Source organism: Temnothorax nylanderi, unplaced genomic scaffold (genome assembly GCF_030848795.1).
Source record: "Temnothorax nylanderi isolate EJ_2023f unplaced genomic scaffold, tnyl_v1.0 TNYL_tig0172_pilon, whole genome shotgun sequence".
In the NCBI taxonomy this organism is placed as follows: domain Eukaryota; kingdom Metazoa; phylum Arthropoda; class Insecta; order Hymenoptera; family Formicidae; genus Temnothorax; species Temnothorax nylanderi.
Window position 1 is genome coordinate 77,655 of NW_027249234.1, and position 18,271 is coordinate 95,925.

Here is an 18,271-nt window from a genome sequence, read left to right on the forward strand (position 1 = left end):
GAGATAGATGTATAATTGTAATATAAATAGACATCGAAGAGGAAAAGAGGGAAAAAGTTAAAGGTCTACAAGCTTAGAATAAACCTTATGCTCTTCCCATGGTCATTCTTTTTTTCTGAATAAAAAAAAAATAAACCTTATATTCATCAATTCATCTTCAATTCCTCTTCTTTCTCTGTTCAACATCTAATTGTAGATTCCCTCGCTATCTTAATATTTCATACTTATTACAGAATTATTCCTATATTTATATATCCTAATATATATATATTTAATATTTATTCTTATTCATAATATGCTCCAAATTGTGCGCAGGGCCTAAAGTTTTCGAATTTCCATGGCACGGATTAGGTTAGGTTATGTTAGGTTAGGTTCAAGGCGCTTCCATGCAGCTGAGGTTGACAGTTCGACAGGTTCGATGTTTTTATGTGTTTCCGAATGTCGCGAAGGATTGGAAATCCGTGTGAGGGCAAGAGAAACATCTTTCTGTAACGCGCGTGAGCTATCAAACGTGAAATTAGAGCGTGAATGACAGCGTATACAATAATTACGACGTGCCTCTAACCAACGATCGAATGACGCATATTTTCTCAATTCTTTCGTAACAGTTGATCAGAAATGTCCACAAGATTGCTTAATCATAAACCTTTATTTTAGAAAATCGACTGGTGAACGACAGAGTTCGTCTTTCTCGTAAAATCGCAATGTAGAAATCCATTTACGCCTTGCGCGTCCGGGCAGCGTTTTCGCAGCCTCGTCACTAAACGTCATCGTTGAAATTTCTAGTCGCTGACGATTGCAATTTGCTTGCTCACGGTAAACTGGCGATATATATCACTCGGCTCGGACGCGTTGTAACCCTCGCTCAGGGGCTTGACGTTTTCGAACGACAACAGATTTATCACGCCCGGAGGTATCCCGGATGTCGAAAACATGTCGCAGTACGGCGCCAGATCGCACGACTGTTTGGCGCATATCACGATGACGGAATTGCCGATGATCAAGCTCTGCGCCAATTTGCGAAACAGATCCGTTTCATTCTGCTCCATAAGCGTGATAACGCCCTTCGGCTTGCGGATGTTTATAATCGTCACCCACACCAGTGGATATTGAGGAATCAATGAATCCTTGTACAGACGTGGGAACGTTGTCCATTTGTGTACTATTTTTGACAATTCGACTTTACTAAAAAGAGAGAAGAGATCAAATTTGTACCGAGTATTACGAGAGATACGACAACTTCGGTACCTAGATAGCCAAATCTGTCGAGAAAAGATTTTGAAAGTGTCTGCTGCAAATTCTTGTCAACGGAATGCCAGCAGAAGAATGTAACAGAACTTGCCAACAGAATATAATGGCAGAAACTGAGCGGAATCTGCCGTTTTGTAACTATTTAAATGTTTATAAAAATAACCAATTCTCTGTTTGATTTCTGTCAATGCTCTATTATCAGATTATATCGGCAGGCTGTGCTGGCAAAACACAAGTTTAACGCACAGGTGACACCGGATCTGTTGCAATATCTGAGTAAATCTGCTGCCAATCCGTTGTCCTACCGCGACAGTTTGCTTACTGGATAGCTGGACATACCCATTGTACTTCAATGCAGACGAGAACTTGGATAACACTTTCATTCTGGATTCAGTGGACCACTTACTCCAGGTTTTGAACCCTTTCCTAGCTGATACAACGCATCTGCCAATGTCGTCGCTAGAATAATATTATAAATGAGAAATCTATTACAGATATAATTGTTATTGAAATTCGTTGTTGACGTTCGGAAGTTCAAGATTTATCGACGGTTAAAATTAGACAAGTTGTGTGAATTTGTACCTTGTTGCTTTCGCCGTTAGTACGTCCTTATTTGGCCAATACATGCCTTCCACAGGCGCTTGCCATGTACCGTCATAAAACAGAAGACTGTGACGCTTTTTGGGTACATCAGGGTATTCCTTGCCCGATTTATATACAGGCTTTATCGTGTTTATTATATGTTGATTTTCATCTAACTCGAGATGTCTGTGCAGTGAAACTTTGAATATTTCTACGTGAGGCATCGTCGCCATGCTGTCATAGAAATTCAACGTATTGATGAGTATAATATTTCTCTATTAAAAAAGAAAAAGAAGAGATTGTTAATAACGTTTGAAACAATTTGATGATACTGTGCTGTACAATTTAAATGGACATACATCTAAGGATGTTGCTAAATTTCTTGCAGCCGTCATATCTTCGGACCAAATGGACGTTACATTTACTTTATAAAATGTAGGAGGTGTAAGTAACTCTTCCTTAGATTTAAATATACGAATGGCACTACTGAGACTCGTGAAATATTTATTTCTAAGCAATAAAAAATTGCTTTTTATCGATTGCGGTACCCATATTTTACTTAAATATCGACAGTTTTCGGATATCTTTAAATAGTAAATAACTGCGTATAAATCCGCATCTTCTAGGAGTATCATTTCAATGGTCAGATCTAAAATTTTGAAAATCTTGATTACGAGAGACAAAAATGTATTTTTGAATTATATTGTAAATATGTTTCTTCTCTTACGTGAAAGTAGGTTTTTATACTCTCCATATAGATTATTATCTGCTGATGATTTTTTGCTAAAATAGAAAAATAATATATTGATCTATTTCGAAACTCTTTGCGTGTTAGATATATTTTTAATTCAAAAATTAATTCAATTTTCCGAATGGCGTGTAAAGCATAGAGCAAAAGAGAAATTGCTGATAATTCATTTAATTCTTTTTCGAATTTTCTTAAGAACAATATACAAAGGCTTTCGAAAAGCTTCGTCCGAAAACAGACATGTATAATAATACTAATTTCAACACAAAAAGAATATATTGACCGATTAATATATTTAATGAGTAATAACAGGATACGAATTTGAATTAGATAGTTACATGAGGCAAGTTTCAAAAAAATGTTGAATCTCCGGCTTTGCACAATAACTAAAAAGCGTCAACATTGTCGTCCAAACTTCTTGCTTATTTTTCTCTAAAAAAAAAATCTACTAGTTATAAACAAGATAAATGTTAAGAAGTGAGTAATAATGAGATGTCTTTACAATTGCAGGTGCAATATTACCAGAAGTGAAGTCATGAGACTTAACCATTGTCGGATAAGAATATAAAAAGTGTATAATAAATCGAGGTACATCTCTGTGATTACAGACAGATTCGAAAAGAGCGAGGTTGTCCCCCATCCAGTTACTCGTGACTACGCATCTACAAATATAAAAAGCAAATATTAAAAATAACAGAAGCAAAGATAAATGCGATTTTAGCTGTGACTTTCGTCGCGTCGTTCGCATTAAGACTTAAATGTTCGTTTAGTATTTTTACCTATCCAAAAAATTGTCACCCTCCAATTTCACATGTCTAGTTAAAGCGGATATTGACGCTTCCTGAAAATGGATGTAAAGGAACAGCATTACTCATTTCAACGAATATGATCAGATCGTTTTAAATGCCAAAACCTTAGATTAGATTCTCTATTTTTAATGATAAATTTTGCAATCAATTTGACAAATTTCTGTTTTCGTACGTGGATCTAAATACTCACAGATTTGTTACTCCTTGGTTTGACATAATCTAGATTGGTATAATATTTTTCTATAATATCACTGTCCATGTTTCCAATAGGAAAATCTATTAGAACAATTAATTAAAAAGATATGCGTGTCTTTACGATCGATTTGCGCAGCGATTGTAGTAAAAATAGACGAAGAAGACGACTCCACGTGCTCGCGGAAGAAAGATATTTGCTTTCGAAATGGAACGTTGAGTCAACGTTCAAAGAACTATTTGTAAATATCGTTCGACCGATAATAATCAAGACGAAAAAGCGTTGTTAGATCTCAACTGAGAGGACGTCATCGAGCGACGTAAATAACACTTTTTCATCGCGATTTCGCTCTCGATATGGTAAATAATGTCGATATGACATCGGTATTACGAAAACCTCGGTTGTTTGTTAAAATAATTTAATATGAATATTACGAGTTTTACATTTAACATTTGACGCTTAATGTCGGCATAATTAGTCATTTCTAGCATTCTGTGATTTTGTAAAAAATTTTCTTTTAATTTTTCAAAAGTTATATATAATATATAAATAGTATTTTAATTTCTTTTAATTAAATTATATAATTAGAAAAATATATATATATAATATATAAATGGTTTTTTAATTTTTAGTTTACAAGAATTACACACACACACACATATATATATATGCATATGTATAGGATGTGTAATTCTTGTGAACAACTGAAAAAACCATTTTATATATTATATATACATATCAATATATATATACACGATATTTAAATATGAAGTGGCAAATTCTGGTTGGTTTACGCAGTCAATCTGCCATATCATATTCTGCTGAGCAGGTTTCATGTTTTCACTGGCATCCTGCCGACAAAATTTGCAGCAGACGCTGTGTAAAATCTATTTTCCACCGGAGTTTGGCTATCTGAAATAGATTTTTAATTTATCATTATACTGTGGTTTTTATTGGATAATCGTGGATGATTATCCACAGAGATTTCTGACTACTCTAATATCCAACCACGTCGATTTCCAGCTGTTGCGGCGAGCCTTGATTAATCCACCGCGCATCCGGGAGGAACGTCTTTGTTTCATCGCCTACGACGGCTACGACATATCCCCGAGCTCCATGTTCGCGTATTCCCGTTGAGAATGGATCCATTTGGCAACAGAAGGCCGATCGCTTACTTGACGCGGAAGGCGCAGATATCCTGTTGCCATCGGCTGAACAGGTGCGAATCCAAGCCGGTGAATAGAACGGATCTTCGATTTAACGGACATTTATAGATCTCACGATCAGTACAAAGAGTCATCCTCGAGGAGAGAGAATGCTCGACGGAGCACGTCATTTGCGAACATTCGATTTCTCAGATACCTTGCAATGTTCTAATTACAAATCTTAAAATCAAGTAGCTATTCGCTTGAAGACTTTAACAAAGCTGCTTCTCAGAAAGTGTCATTCTCGAAAAGAATTCTTCGCTTTCAGTCGCTTAGAAACTCTCTAATTAAGAGTTAATCGATTCTCGAACTTCAACAACTTTACATTCTAGTTAATTTTTTTAAAGAATGAGAGAGATTTTGATTTCTGTTCTTCACGTCTATTATTGAGAGTTAAAAACTGTTTTCATTTTATATAGAAACAAATATATAAAAGTATATAATAAAATGTTTATGTAATATATACGTATATTATGTAAAGATATATTAAGTTGTTTCTTAGGGGAAAAAAATTGATTCTCTGAATTGATCGAAGAATTCGTGGAAGATGATTCAAAGCATCGATCTAAAGAATTTTAATTTTAGCCTATCCCTGAGTGATGAAGAGAATAAACGTGTGTTCGGAAAATGCAACAACGTGCATGGCCATGGTCACAATTATACCGGTAATTTGCATCATTATCTTACATACTAGTACGCACAAAGTGTCTGAAAAAAATAGAGTGACGTTTTTTGTTGAATGTATTCTTCTCTTTTCCTAGCGAAAGCTCAAAATGCTGTCTAATTTAGAATTGTTTAGCGCATAAACTTGAAAGAAATTGTAAGGAAAAGATTGATGTTCTTACTAAAAGATTGAACGCCATTGTTTTTAATTATTTTCAACTTTTAAATTTTCAATATTAAATTTCTTGTTAATTAGACAAAATCGAGCTAGGATAAATTCACTTTCAGTGGAAGTAACCGTCCGTGGACCCGTGGATTCATCCACAGGAATGGTTATGAACTTGGATCACCTGAAAGACTGTATGCAGAAGGTGCTGGATCAGATGGATCATAAAAATATAGACAAGCAAGTAGATTACTTCAGAGACACTGTCTCGACGACCGAGAACGTCGCTGTTTATATATTCGAGGAGCTAAAGACGCACATGTCCAACCCCGAATTGCTGTATGAAGTCAAGGTCCACGAAACTGATAAGAATGTCATGTGTTTTAGAGGGGAATACGATTAAACTATATCTCCTTAATCAGACCATTTAATTGTACAGATTTGTTTATCTTTGATATTTGTTTGATATTTTTTATTACATTTATTTAATACAATTATACGATTGTATATTAATTACATTAAAACAATCGAAAATAATATGTAAATTACGCGCTTATATAAGTAATATAGCAAAATTCAACATTCCAGTTTTGCCATAGTTTTATTAAACCAGAGTTGTAGTTACAGTCTACAATATGGCAAAAAATAAATGCTTCACCCGTAACACTTTTTTTCCTTATTGCACATATATATGTAGTCTCACATCTAAGACAGTTGGTAGAATCTTGAGATTCTATTCTAATTAACTAATAGGACACTATTAAGTATACTTATGCTATATCTTCATGCTTTATCCGGTACTTAAAATATAAAATACACACGCATGCGTATGATATTCTTAATAACGATTGATACGATTTGTATTAAAGCACATTTATAAAATAGTCCTTTGTAAAAAAGTTAACAAGAGTGCATATCACAATTATTCCATAAATAATTTCTAATTCGCTAATGTACATATATGATCATAAATATCTGCGATTTTGTAATCCCTACTCGTATGGGGAATTAATCACTTCGTTTCTTTATGTACGCTGCTTTCAATAATTATGTACAGAACTTATTACATCATTTGTAACAATGAAACGAAAATGTCCGTTGTAAAGCTGTATACTCTCTTTGAAAGATCTGTTCCAGACTTTTAGATGAGAAACATTTTACTAACTAATATCACTAGAGGAAAAGCTAATTGTCAGGTAGAAATATTAGCCTACTATGGGACATGTAATTTACTTAATCATTGATATTTTCAATAATCTCGTATGTTAAATAAATAAAAAGCATCTTTAGAGTAGCAGTAAATTTAGAATGTCTCAAGTCAAGTATTACATACGCGCTCATTTAGTGATTTGTGAAATTATCACTGAATTAAGTATTCAATGCACTTGTGTAGAAATTTCTTGTATATTTTTTTATTTTCTTACACGATATAAAATTCAATTCTTTTTAATGACTTTATAATCGATTCTTTAAAACAAAATACGACGTAAAATATGATAAAATTTATATCTTTATAAATCACGGGACACCACACCATACATCATCTGCGCATTAAACGCATGAATATCGCATAAAATTCAAATGTTAGATATACTTCACCGTAATAAATAATACATTACGATGTTAACGATCTCGGAGCTCTTACGAGAGCTATATATTCATATTGTAATCCGTATTAATGTAACCACGAATAGTCACGTACGGTACACCGAGTTCGAAGTCGTCTCTGGGCCAATACCTGAGCACCGGCGATTGGTGCGGCTTCTCATCCTGTACGGCGAAATACGCAAAAAGCACCCCTGCGGTATAACTCGCGATAAAGATGAACAGATGCCACAGCGCGTGGAGATACGGGAAGTTCAGATTCAGCCAGGTATCGCAGAACAGACGATCGTTCAGCCAACAGAATACCGCCAGTATCCATACAGCGCCGCATCGCAATCCTAGTCTGTATACTCTTATCGAGGTAGTCCTTCAAAATTTTTTAAGACACCGTTACAACCGTGTACTCCGTGTTACGACTGCTACATCGAGATATATAATTATCCCTACGTCTCCGTTACATTAATCATTATCGGAGTTTCTCTTTCTGTATATAATTTCTATATCGAATGCCTGTACGAAGAAATTTACCTCTTCAGTTCCATGACCAGGAATCCGAACGCCGGTATGCCCAGGCTCATCAATGCGAAAGCATTTACGGCCGGATGTATCAGGGCCAAGCCGGTAGCGATTAGAGTGGGCAACGTTGCGCATATAGAGAAGAGCTTTCTGTCGTTATGTACGACATTGGGGAAATATCTTCTGGGAAAGAATATACAGAAGCCTGCCATATACACCCACAAAATAGACAATTCATCTAATAGTTGACCTATCGCATATATGCACAACATTAGCTATTACGCAACACAAATATCCATTTCACCGATTAAGCAAATATATCTCGACAAATACTTTTAAATGCCATTCCTTTTGTCGTGACACGCTATTCTTAAATTATTAAGTGATATATATATTTATAATTCTCACCTATCAAGGACAAAGTAGCGTGAAAGTATGCGCTAGTAAGTCCAACTACCATCAGTAAGAACCAGAATACATGAATTCCTGGATTCACAAAACGTGCATAATCTCTAAATAGGTGCATGAGCACGGGTGGAAGCAACACGAAGACCACATTACTCAACTAAAAAATAAGAACAGTAGATAAGTTAACAATGAAATACTGCTCTCTTTCCATACCTCTGTTGTATTTATCTTTCTACATTTTTTTCTATATTCATCTTTCTACATCTTTGTTTATTTATCCAATGCAATCAATCGTGATTTAACATTGATATGATTCTGTGCAAAAAAAATATTCTTGTACATTTGTACGTAAAAAACTACATTTAGTAGAAAATGTAATAATCACATTCCATTGTTCTAAAATGCGAGATTTAGTTCCAGATGACATGGCTTTCAATTTGCGTATATACTAGTATGTTTAATTCCTGGATGAATAAGAGAAGATAAAATACTTGTCGTACCAGAGACTTATCAGAGATAAGAAACGTAAGAAACGATGTTTATGAAAATCAAGATACAAATCAATTATATAGGACCCTCTCTCTCTCGCCTTTGTGTATAAACATATTTTTATCTTGTTATCTTTTTAGTGTGCGTATCCTTTGTCTCGTTTATGCGTAGTACTATTTTCTTATTCGCAATCACAAAACAGACGAACTTTGTCTCGGATCTATGGAACTTTGACCTATGAACTTCACGACATATTTTTAGAATCTGCTTCGAGCAAAAAGTTCACCTGTCTTGGCAAAAAACTGGAAATCTTGTCTTGGTGCAACTCTCAACATTAAATACCTTTGTGACCAGTTTAGAAAGTACCGGACATTGAGATTTTGTTGTCCGCTTGTACCTTTCACTCTCTAAAAAAAAAGTCCTCGTTTAATTATAATTTAATCGCATCTTAATTCACGTGACTCAATAATCAGTGATATCCAGCTGTATTTGCTCAGGAAAAATAGATTTCAAATTGAGAAATAGCCGTCCGCATAACGTAGCTACTCATCATTTATTTTGCTCGTATAGACTAACGTAATTTTCTTATCCAATCACAATCATTATTTCGGGATCTATGGAACTTTCACCTATGAACTGTCTGACATTTTATGAATGTGGAATCTGTACTATCTGTCACAGCAAAAGAAACTGTTTACCTCATGCAAAAAAGACTGAAAACCGGTTATCACAAGGATACTCTCCATTTCTGTGGTGACTTTGATTTATAAATTTTTTTACAAACGTGGAATCTGCCTCGTGCCAAAAAACCTTTCACCTATAAATTATCTGACATTTCATAAATATAAAGGTTGAACCTGCCTGTGCAGGAAACTATGTATCGTAGCAAAAAACGTGTCTGCCTAGTGCAAAAAAATTCAAAACCATTTATCACAGGTACATTTTGGATTTCTGTGAAACTTTGACCTATACACTTTTTGATAAAAGTGGAATCTGCCTTGTGCAAGAAAACTACCTGTTCAGCAAAAAAAACAAAAAAAAAGCTGGAAACCAATTACCACTTGGATTAGTACAACTCTCAACCGTGAATACTTTTGTGCCTAATTTAGAAAGTATTAAACGAAAAGCTTTTGTTGTCCTCTCGTTCCTGATGGAAAAGTCCCTTTCACATTTCCGGAGTAAATTCTCCATTACAATTCTGAATCGCAATTGTCAATGACTCCAGAACCACCGATACCTGGGCCTTCTCATCCAGGTCCAGGTAGAACCAATTTCCAAATTGACCGGAGAAACACGAAGGAGAGAGAGAGAGAGAGAGAGAGAGAGAGAGATGTATGGCAAACGCGCAATACGAACCGTGTTCATAAATTCGGCGATGCTGGGCGAGATGTTGTAGTTGCGCTCGCACCAGTCCACGGGCGAGCTGCCAGCCTCGAAGGGTTTCCACATGATTGCGTCCCTTCGGAACAATTCAAGCTATACTCGGCTCGACGTACGAATCGCGTTACAAAGGGGGAAAAAAAACTCAGGCCCTGGTGCCTCAAGGAATCATCGCACGCCTCGTGCTCGAACAATGGAGCACTCCTGTGCGACTCGTACGCGCAAATATCGCAGTTCCGCCTGCGCGAAGGGGACGAGAAATGCGCGTCAATGCGCGTCTCATTCCCAGTTTAACGGTACCTCACGAACGACTGGTGACTCACTGACTCCGCTCGATCCACGCTCGCCAGCTTAATACCCCGCGCTGTCTCCCGACGCGCTCGACAACGCGGAGAAGGGTGGATGACAAGTGCGCGCGCGCGCGCGCGCACGGCAACCTGCGACGAGCCGCGACATCAACGAATCGGCCAGACGCGTCCGACTGATAAGCGATACTACTAACTACGTACATTGATACTAGTATTGATACATGGCCAAATCATCCGACATCCGCGACATTGCTAGTGTTTAATCAACACCGAGTCAAAACACATCTCGCTTGCATGCGCGAGCGAGCTGTGTCGCACGTGCGCAAATACAATGAATCACTTTCCCCCCGCGAGATAATTAAGTTTCAGAACTCGCAGAGCTCGCGAAGATGATCGCAAACACCTGGTAAAATCTGTTCTGTAATTCTTAACCGGGAAACGGACTGATTTTTTAATCGCATAACTGGTCACCTAGAGTGATTTTTACACCCTGATAAGCCCTGATTAAAAAAGTCAGTGTTATAATTACATATTGCATATTTTTGATTGTTTTATAATTTATTAGTATTTGAAGACGATATGTATATAGTTTTACTCGACATTTTCCGAAAAAAGTAAGAAGAAACAAAATATTAAAATATAAAGAGAAAATATTATTAAAATATAAAAAACGAAAGAAGCACATTATAAAATTACTGCGTCGTTTCATTCCTTAGATATTGGGGTGTAAAAATCATCCCAGGTAGGTACCTATTTCCGGATTAAAAAGATCAGTTTTAATCGCCCACTCTTTCCCTAATTGGCGACGTAAAACCCAAACGCATCTTCGCTTTTCTATGATCTTAATTCTATGATCATTTCTCGTTCGCGCGATATTTATTTATAGATCCTGACAAAACGAGGTCTTACTTTACACGGGACGAAACGTATCGCGGAGGTATAATTAAATATACATCGCAACAAATTTACAAAACACATTTCAACATTGTCCAAGATATTCGCGCAGTTCTCATTGATTGTACCGAAATAGATTTCTCGAAATTGAGGGAGATAATCGGAGTCGTTCACCGCGTTCTCGCGCGCGTCTTCTCCGTCCGGACCGCCGCTATCGCCATGTCAACGTGCTCGTTGATCAGGGGTATCGCTTGCTCAATCAGGAGTACTTCCCCAACCGAGATCTTCGGCAGGCCCAAGTTTCGCTTAACGCCTCCCGGGCCTAGTTCCAACTCGCTGGTGAAAAATCGGCAGAGCGGTAGGACGTCTGATCGCACGTAGGCGCAGGTGACGACGTGATCATGTCCAGTTAGACCGGCGGCGAGGTCGATCAGCAGTTTCGCAGCGGCCGTTCCAGACGATAACGATGGGCCCTCGCCGGGAAGCCCTGTCCCTGCCTCCTCGTCACCGGCCCGAAACGATTGCAGCAGAGTCTTGCGTTGCACCTGATAATTAATTAATAGTATTAATTGTTATACAGAGAAACGCGCGAATTGTATAACTTAATTATCACCTAAGTGACCTAAGTGATATTATACAATAAGCTGTATAAACATCGTTAACTGAATTAATGAATGAAAATATATTTTTATATCAATTAATTACATTGAGAAAAGAGGTCAAATTAACGCATCGTATCTTTTCTGCAAAGAGATATTTCTTTGTAGTAGAAATGCGTTAATTTGACCTTTGTCCGTTTAATATCTGTGCTATAAAAAGATGACTCGATTTCCTTAAAGTAATTTATATAATTTTAGTTTTTAAAAGAACTCGGAAGAATTATATATAGTAGAACTTTAATTTTTTTTCCTACAGAGATAAACACATGACTATTTTATTTAGATTGATGCAACGGGTTTTCTCCTATTTGTCACATAAAACAGAAACAAAAATTTCACGCGAAATTGAGACAAGATTACCATCCTGTGTTTTAAGAAGCTCGTTTTTTCTTTCTTTAGGAAGAAACTTTTAGTCCTTTTTTTTCAAAGAATTAAATATTATTACAGTAATAACAACATTTGTACGTACAAATTTGTGCATACTATTGAATAAAATTAATTTTTGCATTAATAAATTCCGCAGATGTTAAATGAATTTGAACGCTTTTTGAAAAGCGCGTCGTAATCAGCCTGAAAGTGGCGGACAGCGTTTGAATTTGTACTCGAAGAACTCCACCGGACTGAGATTGGAAATTAAAATTCCACGATTACAATTCTCGTTCGTACTTTCGTGAACTGGTTGAACGGAACGGCGCGCGACAATAACGGCACGACGGTTCGCGCGTCGGCGCCGCCGGCCAGCGGCACCGAGAGGCTCGCGCGCTCCAGGTTGAGGATGGCCGCCGTCACCTCCTCGATCCGTCCGCCATACATCGCGGTCGAGCCGACGATCCGGTCGGGATTCCACCAGCCCGAGCACCGGAAGATCTCCGAGACCATGGCGAGCGTGGCGGTGACGGGACGCGCGAACACGGCCACGACGGCGTCCGGGCAGAAGCGCAGTATCCGATCTGTCGTCTGACGCACGTAGTCGGCCGTCGATTTGAATTGCTCCCGGGTCGCCGCGTTGCCCGCCGCCGCGGCGACGTCCGTCTCGTCCATGAGCGCGACGATGTTCGCCTAAACATTTTTTTCAGTACTTATGAGTAATGTTTTTATATTTCTCATATCATATACATATTATACATATATAATTAATTTAAATTTTCTCTAGATTATTAAATTAAGCTCCTAGATTACTAAAAAAAATTAAAATAAAATTTCTTCTAGATTGCTAAATTAGGCCCGATATTTCTCTCCTTACACGCTACTTCATTTCAACGGATCTATAAGGAAAATTTTCTGTGCAATCGGTATTTCCGGCTCTTACTTCCCTCAGAGCCTGCTTCATATCCTTTTTCCGGAAGTAATCTATACGAGGACTGGTCTCCAGGTGCGACGCGTCCGTCAAAGCCTCCGACGTGGAGTCCCTCGTGTCCACCAGGCGTATGCTCTTGATAATCCGATATTGCTTCAACAGAATCGCGGTGTAGAGAGGCGTCACTCCCCCGCCGATGATGCACACCTTTACATCGCCAGCCTCATCGCCCCTTCGCGCATTCTCATCCTTCTCCCGTCTCGTCGATCCTTTCGCGCTCTTCTCGACTCTCTGGACCTTCCGCTCGTCGATCGGAGGAACTTTCGAAGATCCGCGACGCGCGAAGACGGAACAACGTCCGTATCGCCGCGACAAATCGAGGAACAATCTCGACAGCACGGTCATGACTAAGTAATTTTAACGTTTCTCGGATATGGAAAAAGAGGACGATTTTATAACATTTTTTTTCACAATTTTGCAGAATGGATCAAAATGAGAACATTGCCATGGTCATGCAACTCACGATGGATTTATGCGAGGTCAAACAAGTGATCTGCGATATGTGTGAAACGCATGTGAAGCTTTGTACATACATACATAAAAGAGACTGACAAATTGATACTTCTGTAACTTAGAGCAAGTATAATGAGGGTGACAAACCCGTTTTTCGAATTAATAGAAAAAGATACTTTATTCTTTGTATGACAAAATATACACGTGTATATACACGTATTACATCATACGGTACCTATATCGTGCTAAATATTATCATCTTATTTAAAAAAATATCGTAAACATTCTTGCAACAACTTCCGATAGCCTATTCATTTATAATTATTTTATATAAAAACTCTAGGTAATTTGAATCTAGCAAATCGACCGTCGATGAGGACAACGCGAAAAGTCGGACAGCGAAACGTCTTCGTGAGATAAGATTTCAAGCGGATAAGTATACGGTAAACGCCACGTTTTTGTACATTTATCGTAATCTATTGACACCGAATTAGATTTATTTAATTTCCGATACGATCGCTGCCGCCGAGTTTTCGCAAAAGATCGTTAACTCGTTGTCCTTTCGTTTGTCGACACCTGCAACAATTACAACGTAAATATTCTCCCTATCTCCGATTCAAATACCCCTTATTGAAATTATACGTCGTATAAATATATCCTAACGAAAGTAAATAAATTTGCAACGCAATTGTTTATTACGTCGTTATACAATTTGCTTTTTGTCACTTGAAAAAAAAATATCAATTTGTATTACACACAAAACGCTTAATGTACAATCTCCCGCAGAAAAATATTACACTCCGAACAACGTCATATGTCTGCTTGAATATGTACATACAGACGAAGTCCTCTCACGTTAATAACGATTCCCCAGGCTCGATGATAAGGTCAGACATGTCAGGTACCGAACGAACCTTCAATCCTTTCTCGTTCGCCAGATGTAGCATGGATATAAAGGAGATCGGCACGCTCAATGCCTCGACGTTGCTTTTCGTCAGCAATTTCGGCAGCGCCTTGTATACGTCGCTGAACTGCTTGCTCTCCTTCATCGTATCGGCCTCGTCCACCGTCTCCTGCGCATTCGCCGCCGTTGCGTTATCACTCGTTGATCTCAGGCAACTCCATATGGATTTCTTCAATTGTCGCATGTCGATTTTCTTCGCCCTCAAGCAATACGCGATAGGTATCTTATTAACCAGCTTTGGCGCGGCGACCAGATTGTCGCCGATGAGACCCTGGCTGCCCAACACGGCGGCGGTATCGCTGAAGTTGCAATCGTCATTGCCATCCCTACTTCCGTAATCATCATAGTCGTCGTCGTGTTCAACATTGGGACAGTACTCCTGCGTGTCGTTTGGATTGTTATAGTCGTATCTCTCGCCGTCGAACACGTCCGCCGCGGTCACCGCATCCCCGTTCTCTTTATCCCGGCTGCTCGCCGGCTTTATAAATACTTTCGGGTACAGGTAGAGCTTGCTCGTTTGTGCGATGTCGTAATGCACATCTTCCGGTAGCAACAAGCTCTCGGCGCTCCATTCTGCTTTCGCGGTCTTGGCTTGTAACCTAATGGACTGGCTCGAGCCAAACTTTTCGTCTATGGTATCGCGTGCCTCGTCGTACAGCAGCTCGAACTGTTTTCTCTTTCGCAGTTTAGCCTGCATGCAAGCCGCTACCACCTTGGAGCCACCCTCGGCGGCAGTGAAAGATCTAGCGAAATTCCAAAACTTCCAATGAGACGGGCCGGCCCAGTGCAACTTCATGTTAGGTTGAACGAAGGAGTACTCGGACATCCGGACGTTGGGTACGTCCACGAGATTCACGTCTGTACGATCCGCTGTTTTCCGATAACATGCCTGAACGTTGTTCTCGTGGTTGTCGTCGTCGTGTTCGATGTCGAAATAATTCATGGGCTCGGGCGCCGGCTCATCGTCGTGTTCCACGCTCGCGTCCAAATCGAATTGGAATCCGTTGTCATTCTCATCAGGCTCGGCTTCTTCTTCGGACATCTCTTCCGGCTCGTTATCCACGGACCAATTGATAAACTCGAAGTTCGAATACGACGTGCAGGTCTCTAAATCCGAGAAGTCCTCGATCGCCGGTATGGCGTACTTCGCATTCACGTTACTTCGCGACTCGGGCCTATCCTCTATGACGTCGACGAGCACGTCGTTGTACGGATGTAGATAAAAGTCGGAATTTGCGTGGTTCGGCAGCGTCGCCTGGTACAGCATGTCGCTGGTCTGCAGATCTGTCTCGCCTATCATCGCCGACATAGGCTTCGCGATCTCGACGTTGCCTCTCAGAGCCTCCACGGTGCTGAAGATCTTTTGCCTCGCTCTCTTCTTCTTTTTTTTCCGCAGCTCGACATTTGCCCCCGCATCTTCCAGCATAGCTTCCTCCTGCTCCTCCGTGCTTTTCTCCGCATTGTCCATCACCAGTCCACCGACCATTTTGAGTATCTCCATGTGCACGCTGTCCACACGAAATCCGTAGATCTTGGTGCTCACGTCCAAGGATGTGCTGGCCACTTGCAGATTCGACATATTGGCATCTTGCTTCTTTATCATATACGTCATGAAGTCGATCATCTCCAAGCTAAATGCATTCTTGACATTGATCTTGTTCTCGGCGCTCAGTTTTATGCATTGATTTATGCTCTCGGCCATCTGGGGCTCCGGAATATCCGCTAAGAACCCCAGGCCTAGGGAGAATCTTTTGCTGCTTGTGCTAGGCGGCGTTGTCGACGTAATAAGGATCTCACGTCGACGAGCGATACGTTCCGCCTCATCGTCGTTTTCCGAAAGGGTATTTGTCGTGGCGTTTAAACCGGGGGTTTGAATGGACTTTCTTCGCAACGGCGATGAAGAAGTCGGCGAATTCTGTAGAGATTCCAACCTCTTATGTACCAAAGACTTTCGAGAATCCATTTTTAAAAGATTCGTTTACTTTCTTCTCGTTTATATACTGCTAAGTGGTCTACGTATCTGTCCTTGAATTAACTCCTATGCTCCTGAAACAAGCAAGCACATGTTTCAATTAACATGATAAATTTTTAGTAATATAAACACAAGAGAAGTAAATCGTTTACTTATGTGATCATAATGCATACCTAATTTCTGTATAGCCATTCTGTACAAAAATTGTAGTTACAGAATAAAATTTATTGTAAATTATATTACAAATTGCTAGTATAAGCGAACTTAGTCTAAATGTTTTGAGGATCGCAAGTTGTCGCCATGTTTTCTTCAGGGATTTTAAAGTAATTAGTAAGTTTATCTTATCCCCAATGGAAGAATATTATCAGAAGCCTATGAAATCACGCCAATGAATTTATTCATTAGGAAAACAACTAATATAACAAGATTTTATCTATAATAAAAATATGTATAATATTCTATAATAACAAGTTTTTAGAAAACGGCTATCCTTTAAAGATCAAACTGGAATCATTAAATACATAGTTTCTATTAATCTGAGAGGTTATATTTTCAGAGCTTTACGGAATCACTTTATCATTTAATCAGTACCAAGGATAAACTATAGAATTCTTTAAAGAATTCGCTGTATTATTAGAGCTTATAGAGATCACTGAATAAGGATGCCGGTCACAACGAAATTCCCGTTTCTCAAAAGCAGTCGGCCGGTTGTCAATTCACAGGTTAAGTCAATTGCGTGTATCCAAACATCACTTGCCGGTACCCACCGTTTATCGCGGAGAAGTTCTTCGCTATTCTCTCGAGATCGGCCCTGATCAGCCGCAACAGAGTGTAATAACGCTGCAGTTCATCGTAAGTCTTCTGCAGAACTTGCAACGTGCGTTTGTCATGAGAAGGCATCGGATAATGTGTCTCGTGACAATTGACAAAGGTCGTACGTGAAACGGTCAATGTTTACGTTAGGATGCTAAGCGCCCACCTCGGTTCCGCCTCTCTGTCCACCGGACGTCGGCGATCGAACGAGAAATACCGTGCCTACGACGACGAGGATCATCCCAGATCACCCGGCAGTAAGTATAACGGCGAAATACGTTGCGTCTCTCGAGCGAACAATGTCACAAATTCAAATGTTTACCGATGCGGTTTAGATTCACCGCGCGTTCCTAAAGGCGTTACATCAGCTCCAGCTCCAGAAAGGCTGCGACAATTAAACCTTGAATAACCGCGAGAACGATCTTCTATCGCGTAGGAAGAAGAGCAAGAGAAAGAAAAACCGTCTGAGAGCGAAAGTTCGAAACGAGTCTTGTGTTAGCTACACCTTCGTACACTTTCTGCACTTCAGTAATAAATATAAAATAATATAAAGCGATTACGGAAAATAAAAAAGAAACAAATTTTTTAAATATAAGCTGAAAAGACAAATCCGATATAATAACTTTAATATGTGATCATTTAAATCGGCGCAAATAAAATTTTACACATTTACTCTGTTAATTAAATAAAATCCGTTATCTTTATTTTCGGCAAATAACTTTTCTATTTTATTTTTTTCTTAATATCTGCATATTTAATTTATATATATATATATATATGTATATATATGAATAAATATACGACAATATGAGCGTTACAAAAGTATGTTAAAGAAA

At 38.8% G+C, this 18,271-nt stretch overlaps 5 protein-coding genes across 14 annotated transcripts; 1 reads left to right on the plus strand and 4 right to left on the minus strand.

The window, feature by feature from the left end:
- The first annotated feature begins 347 nt into the window (after positions 1-347).
- Purple (6-pyruvoyl tetrahydrobiopterin synthase purple) lies at positions 348-6,281 on the plus strand. Of its 9 annotated transcripts, none has more exons than XM_071715932.1 (4): positions 348-413; positions 4,607-4,802; positions 5,374-5,453; positions 5,740-6,281. In XM_071715932.1, exons 2-4 carry the CDS (start codon positions 4,723-4,725, stop codon positions 6,018-6,020), a joined length of 441 nt encoding a protein of 146 aa, XP_071572033.1. In that variant the 5' UTR covers positions 348-413; positions 4,607-4,722; the 3' UTR covers positions 6,021-6,281. The 9 variants fall into 9 exon arrangements, with proteins under 9 accessions (XP_071572033.1, XP_071572031.1, XP_071572036.1 ...); XM_071715930.1 differs by having other exon boundaries at positions 361-488; XM_071715935.1 differs by lacking the exon at positions 348-413 and adding an exon at positions 445-463.
- Positions 783-3,329, minus strand: LOC139778114 (uncharacterized). 2 transcript variants are annotated; one of them, XM_071715922.1, is made up of 7 exons: positions 3,104-3,329; positions 2,920-3,013; positions 2,561-2,616; positions 2,193-2,482; positions 1,834-2,108; positions 1,591-1,710; positions 783-1,185 (listed from the first exon to the last, which is right to left on the minus strand). In XM_071715922.1, exons 1-7 carry the CDS (start codon positions 3,327-3,329, stop codon positions 783-785), a joined length of 1,464 nt encoding a protein of 487 aa, XP_071572023.1. The 2 variants fall into 2 exon arrangements, with proteins under 2 accessions (XP_071572023.1, XP_071572024.1); XM_071715923.1 differs by lacking the exon at positions 3,104-3,329 and having other exon boundaries at positions 2,920-3,093.
- Bwa (alkaline ceramidase) lies at positions 6,027-10,334 on the minus strand. The gene is made up of 4 exons (XM_071715924.1): positions 9,992-10,334; positions 8,147-8,303; positions 7,751-7,988; positions 6,027-7,589 (listed from the first exon to the last, which is right to left on the minus strand). Exons 1-4 carry the CDS (start codon positions 10,082-10,084, stop codon positions 7,268-7,270), a joined length of 810 nt encoding a protein of 269 aa, XP_071572025.1. The 5' UTR covers positions 10,085-10,334; the 3' UTR covers positions 6,027-7,267.
- A 174-nt stretch (positions 10,335-10,508) lies between these two features.
- Positions 10,509-13,655, minus strand: LOC139778117 (malate dehydrogenase, mitochondrial). The gene is made up of 3 exons (XM_071715936.1): positions 13,186-13,655; positions 12,543-12,935; positions 10,509-11,762 (listed from the first exon to the last, which is right to left on the minus strand). The coding sequence occupies exons 1-3, from the start codon at positions 13,576-13,578 to the stop codon at positions 11,388-11,390; spliced, it is 1,161 nt and encodes a 386-aa protein (XP_071572037.1). The 5' UTR covers positions 13,579-13,655; the 3' UTR covers positions 10,509-11,387.
- A 190-nt stretch (positions 13,656-13,845) lies between these two features.
- On the minus strand, positions 13,846-17,820 carry LOC139778113 (condensin complex subunit 2-like). The gene is made up of 2 exons (XM_071715921.1): positions 17,390-17,820; positions 13,846-16,696 (listed from the first exon to the last, which is right to left on the minus strand). Exon 2 carries the CDS (start codon positions 16,611-16,613, stop codon positions 14,538-14,540), a length of 2,076 nt encoding a protein of 691 aa, XP_071572022.1. The 5' UTR covers positions 16,614-16,696; positions 17,390-17,820; the 3' UTR covers positions 13,846-14,537.
- Between the last annotated feature and the right edge of the window lie 451 nt (positions 17,821-18,271).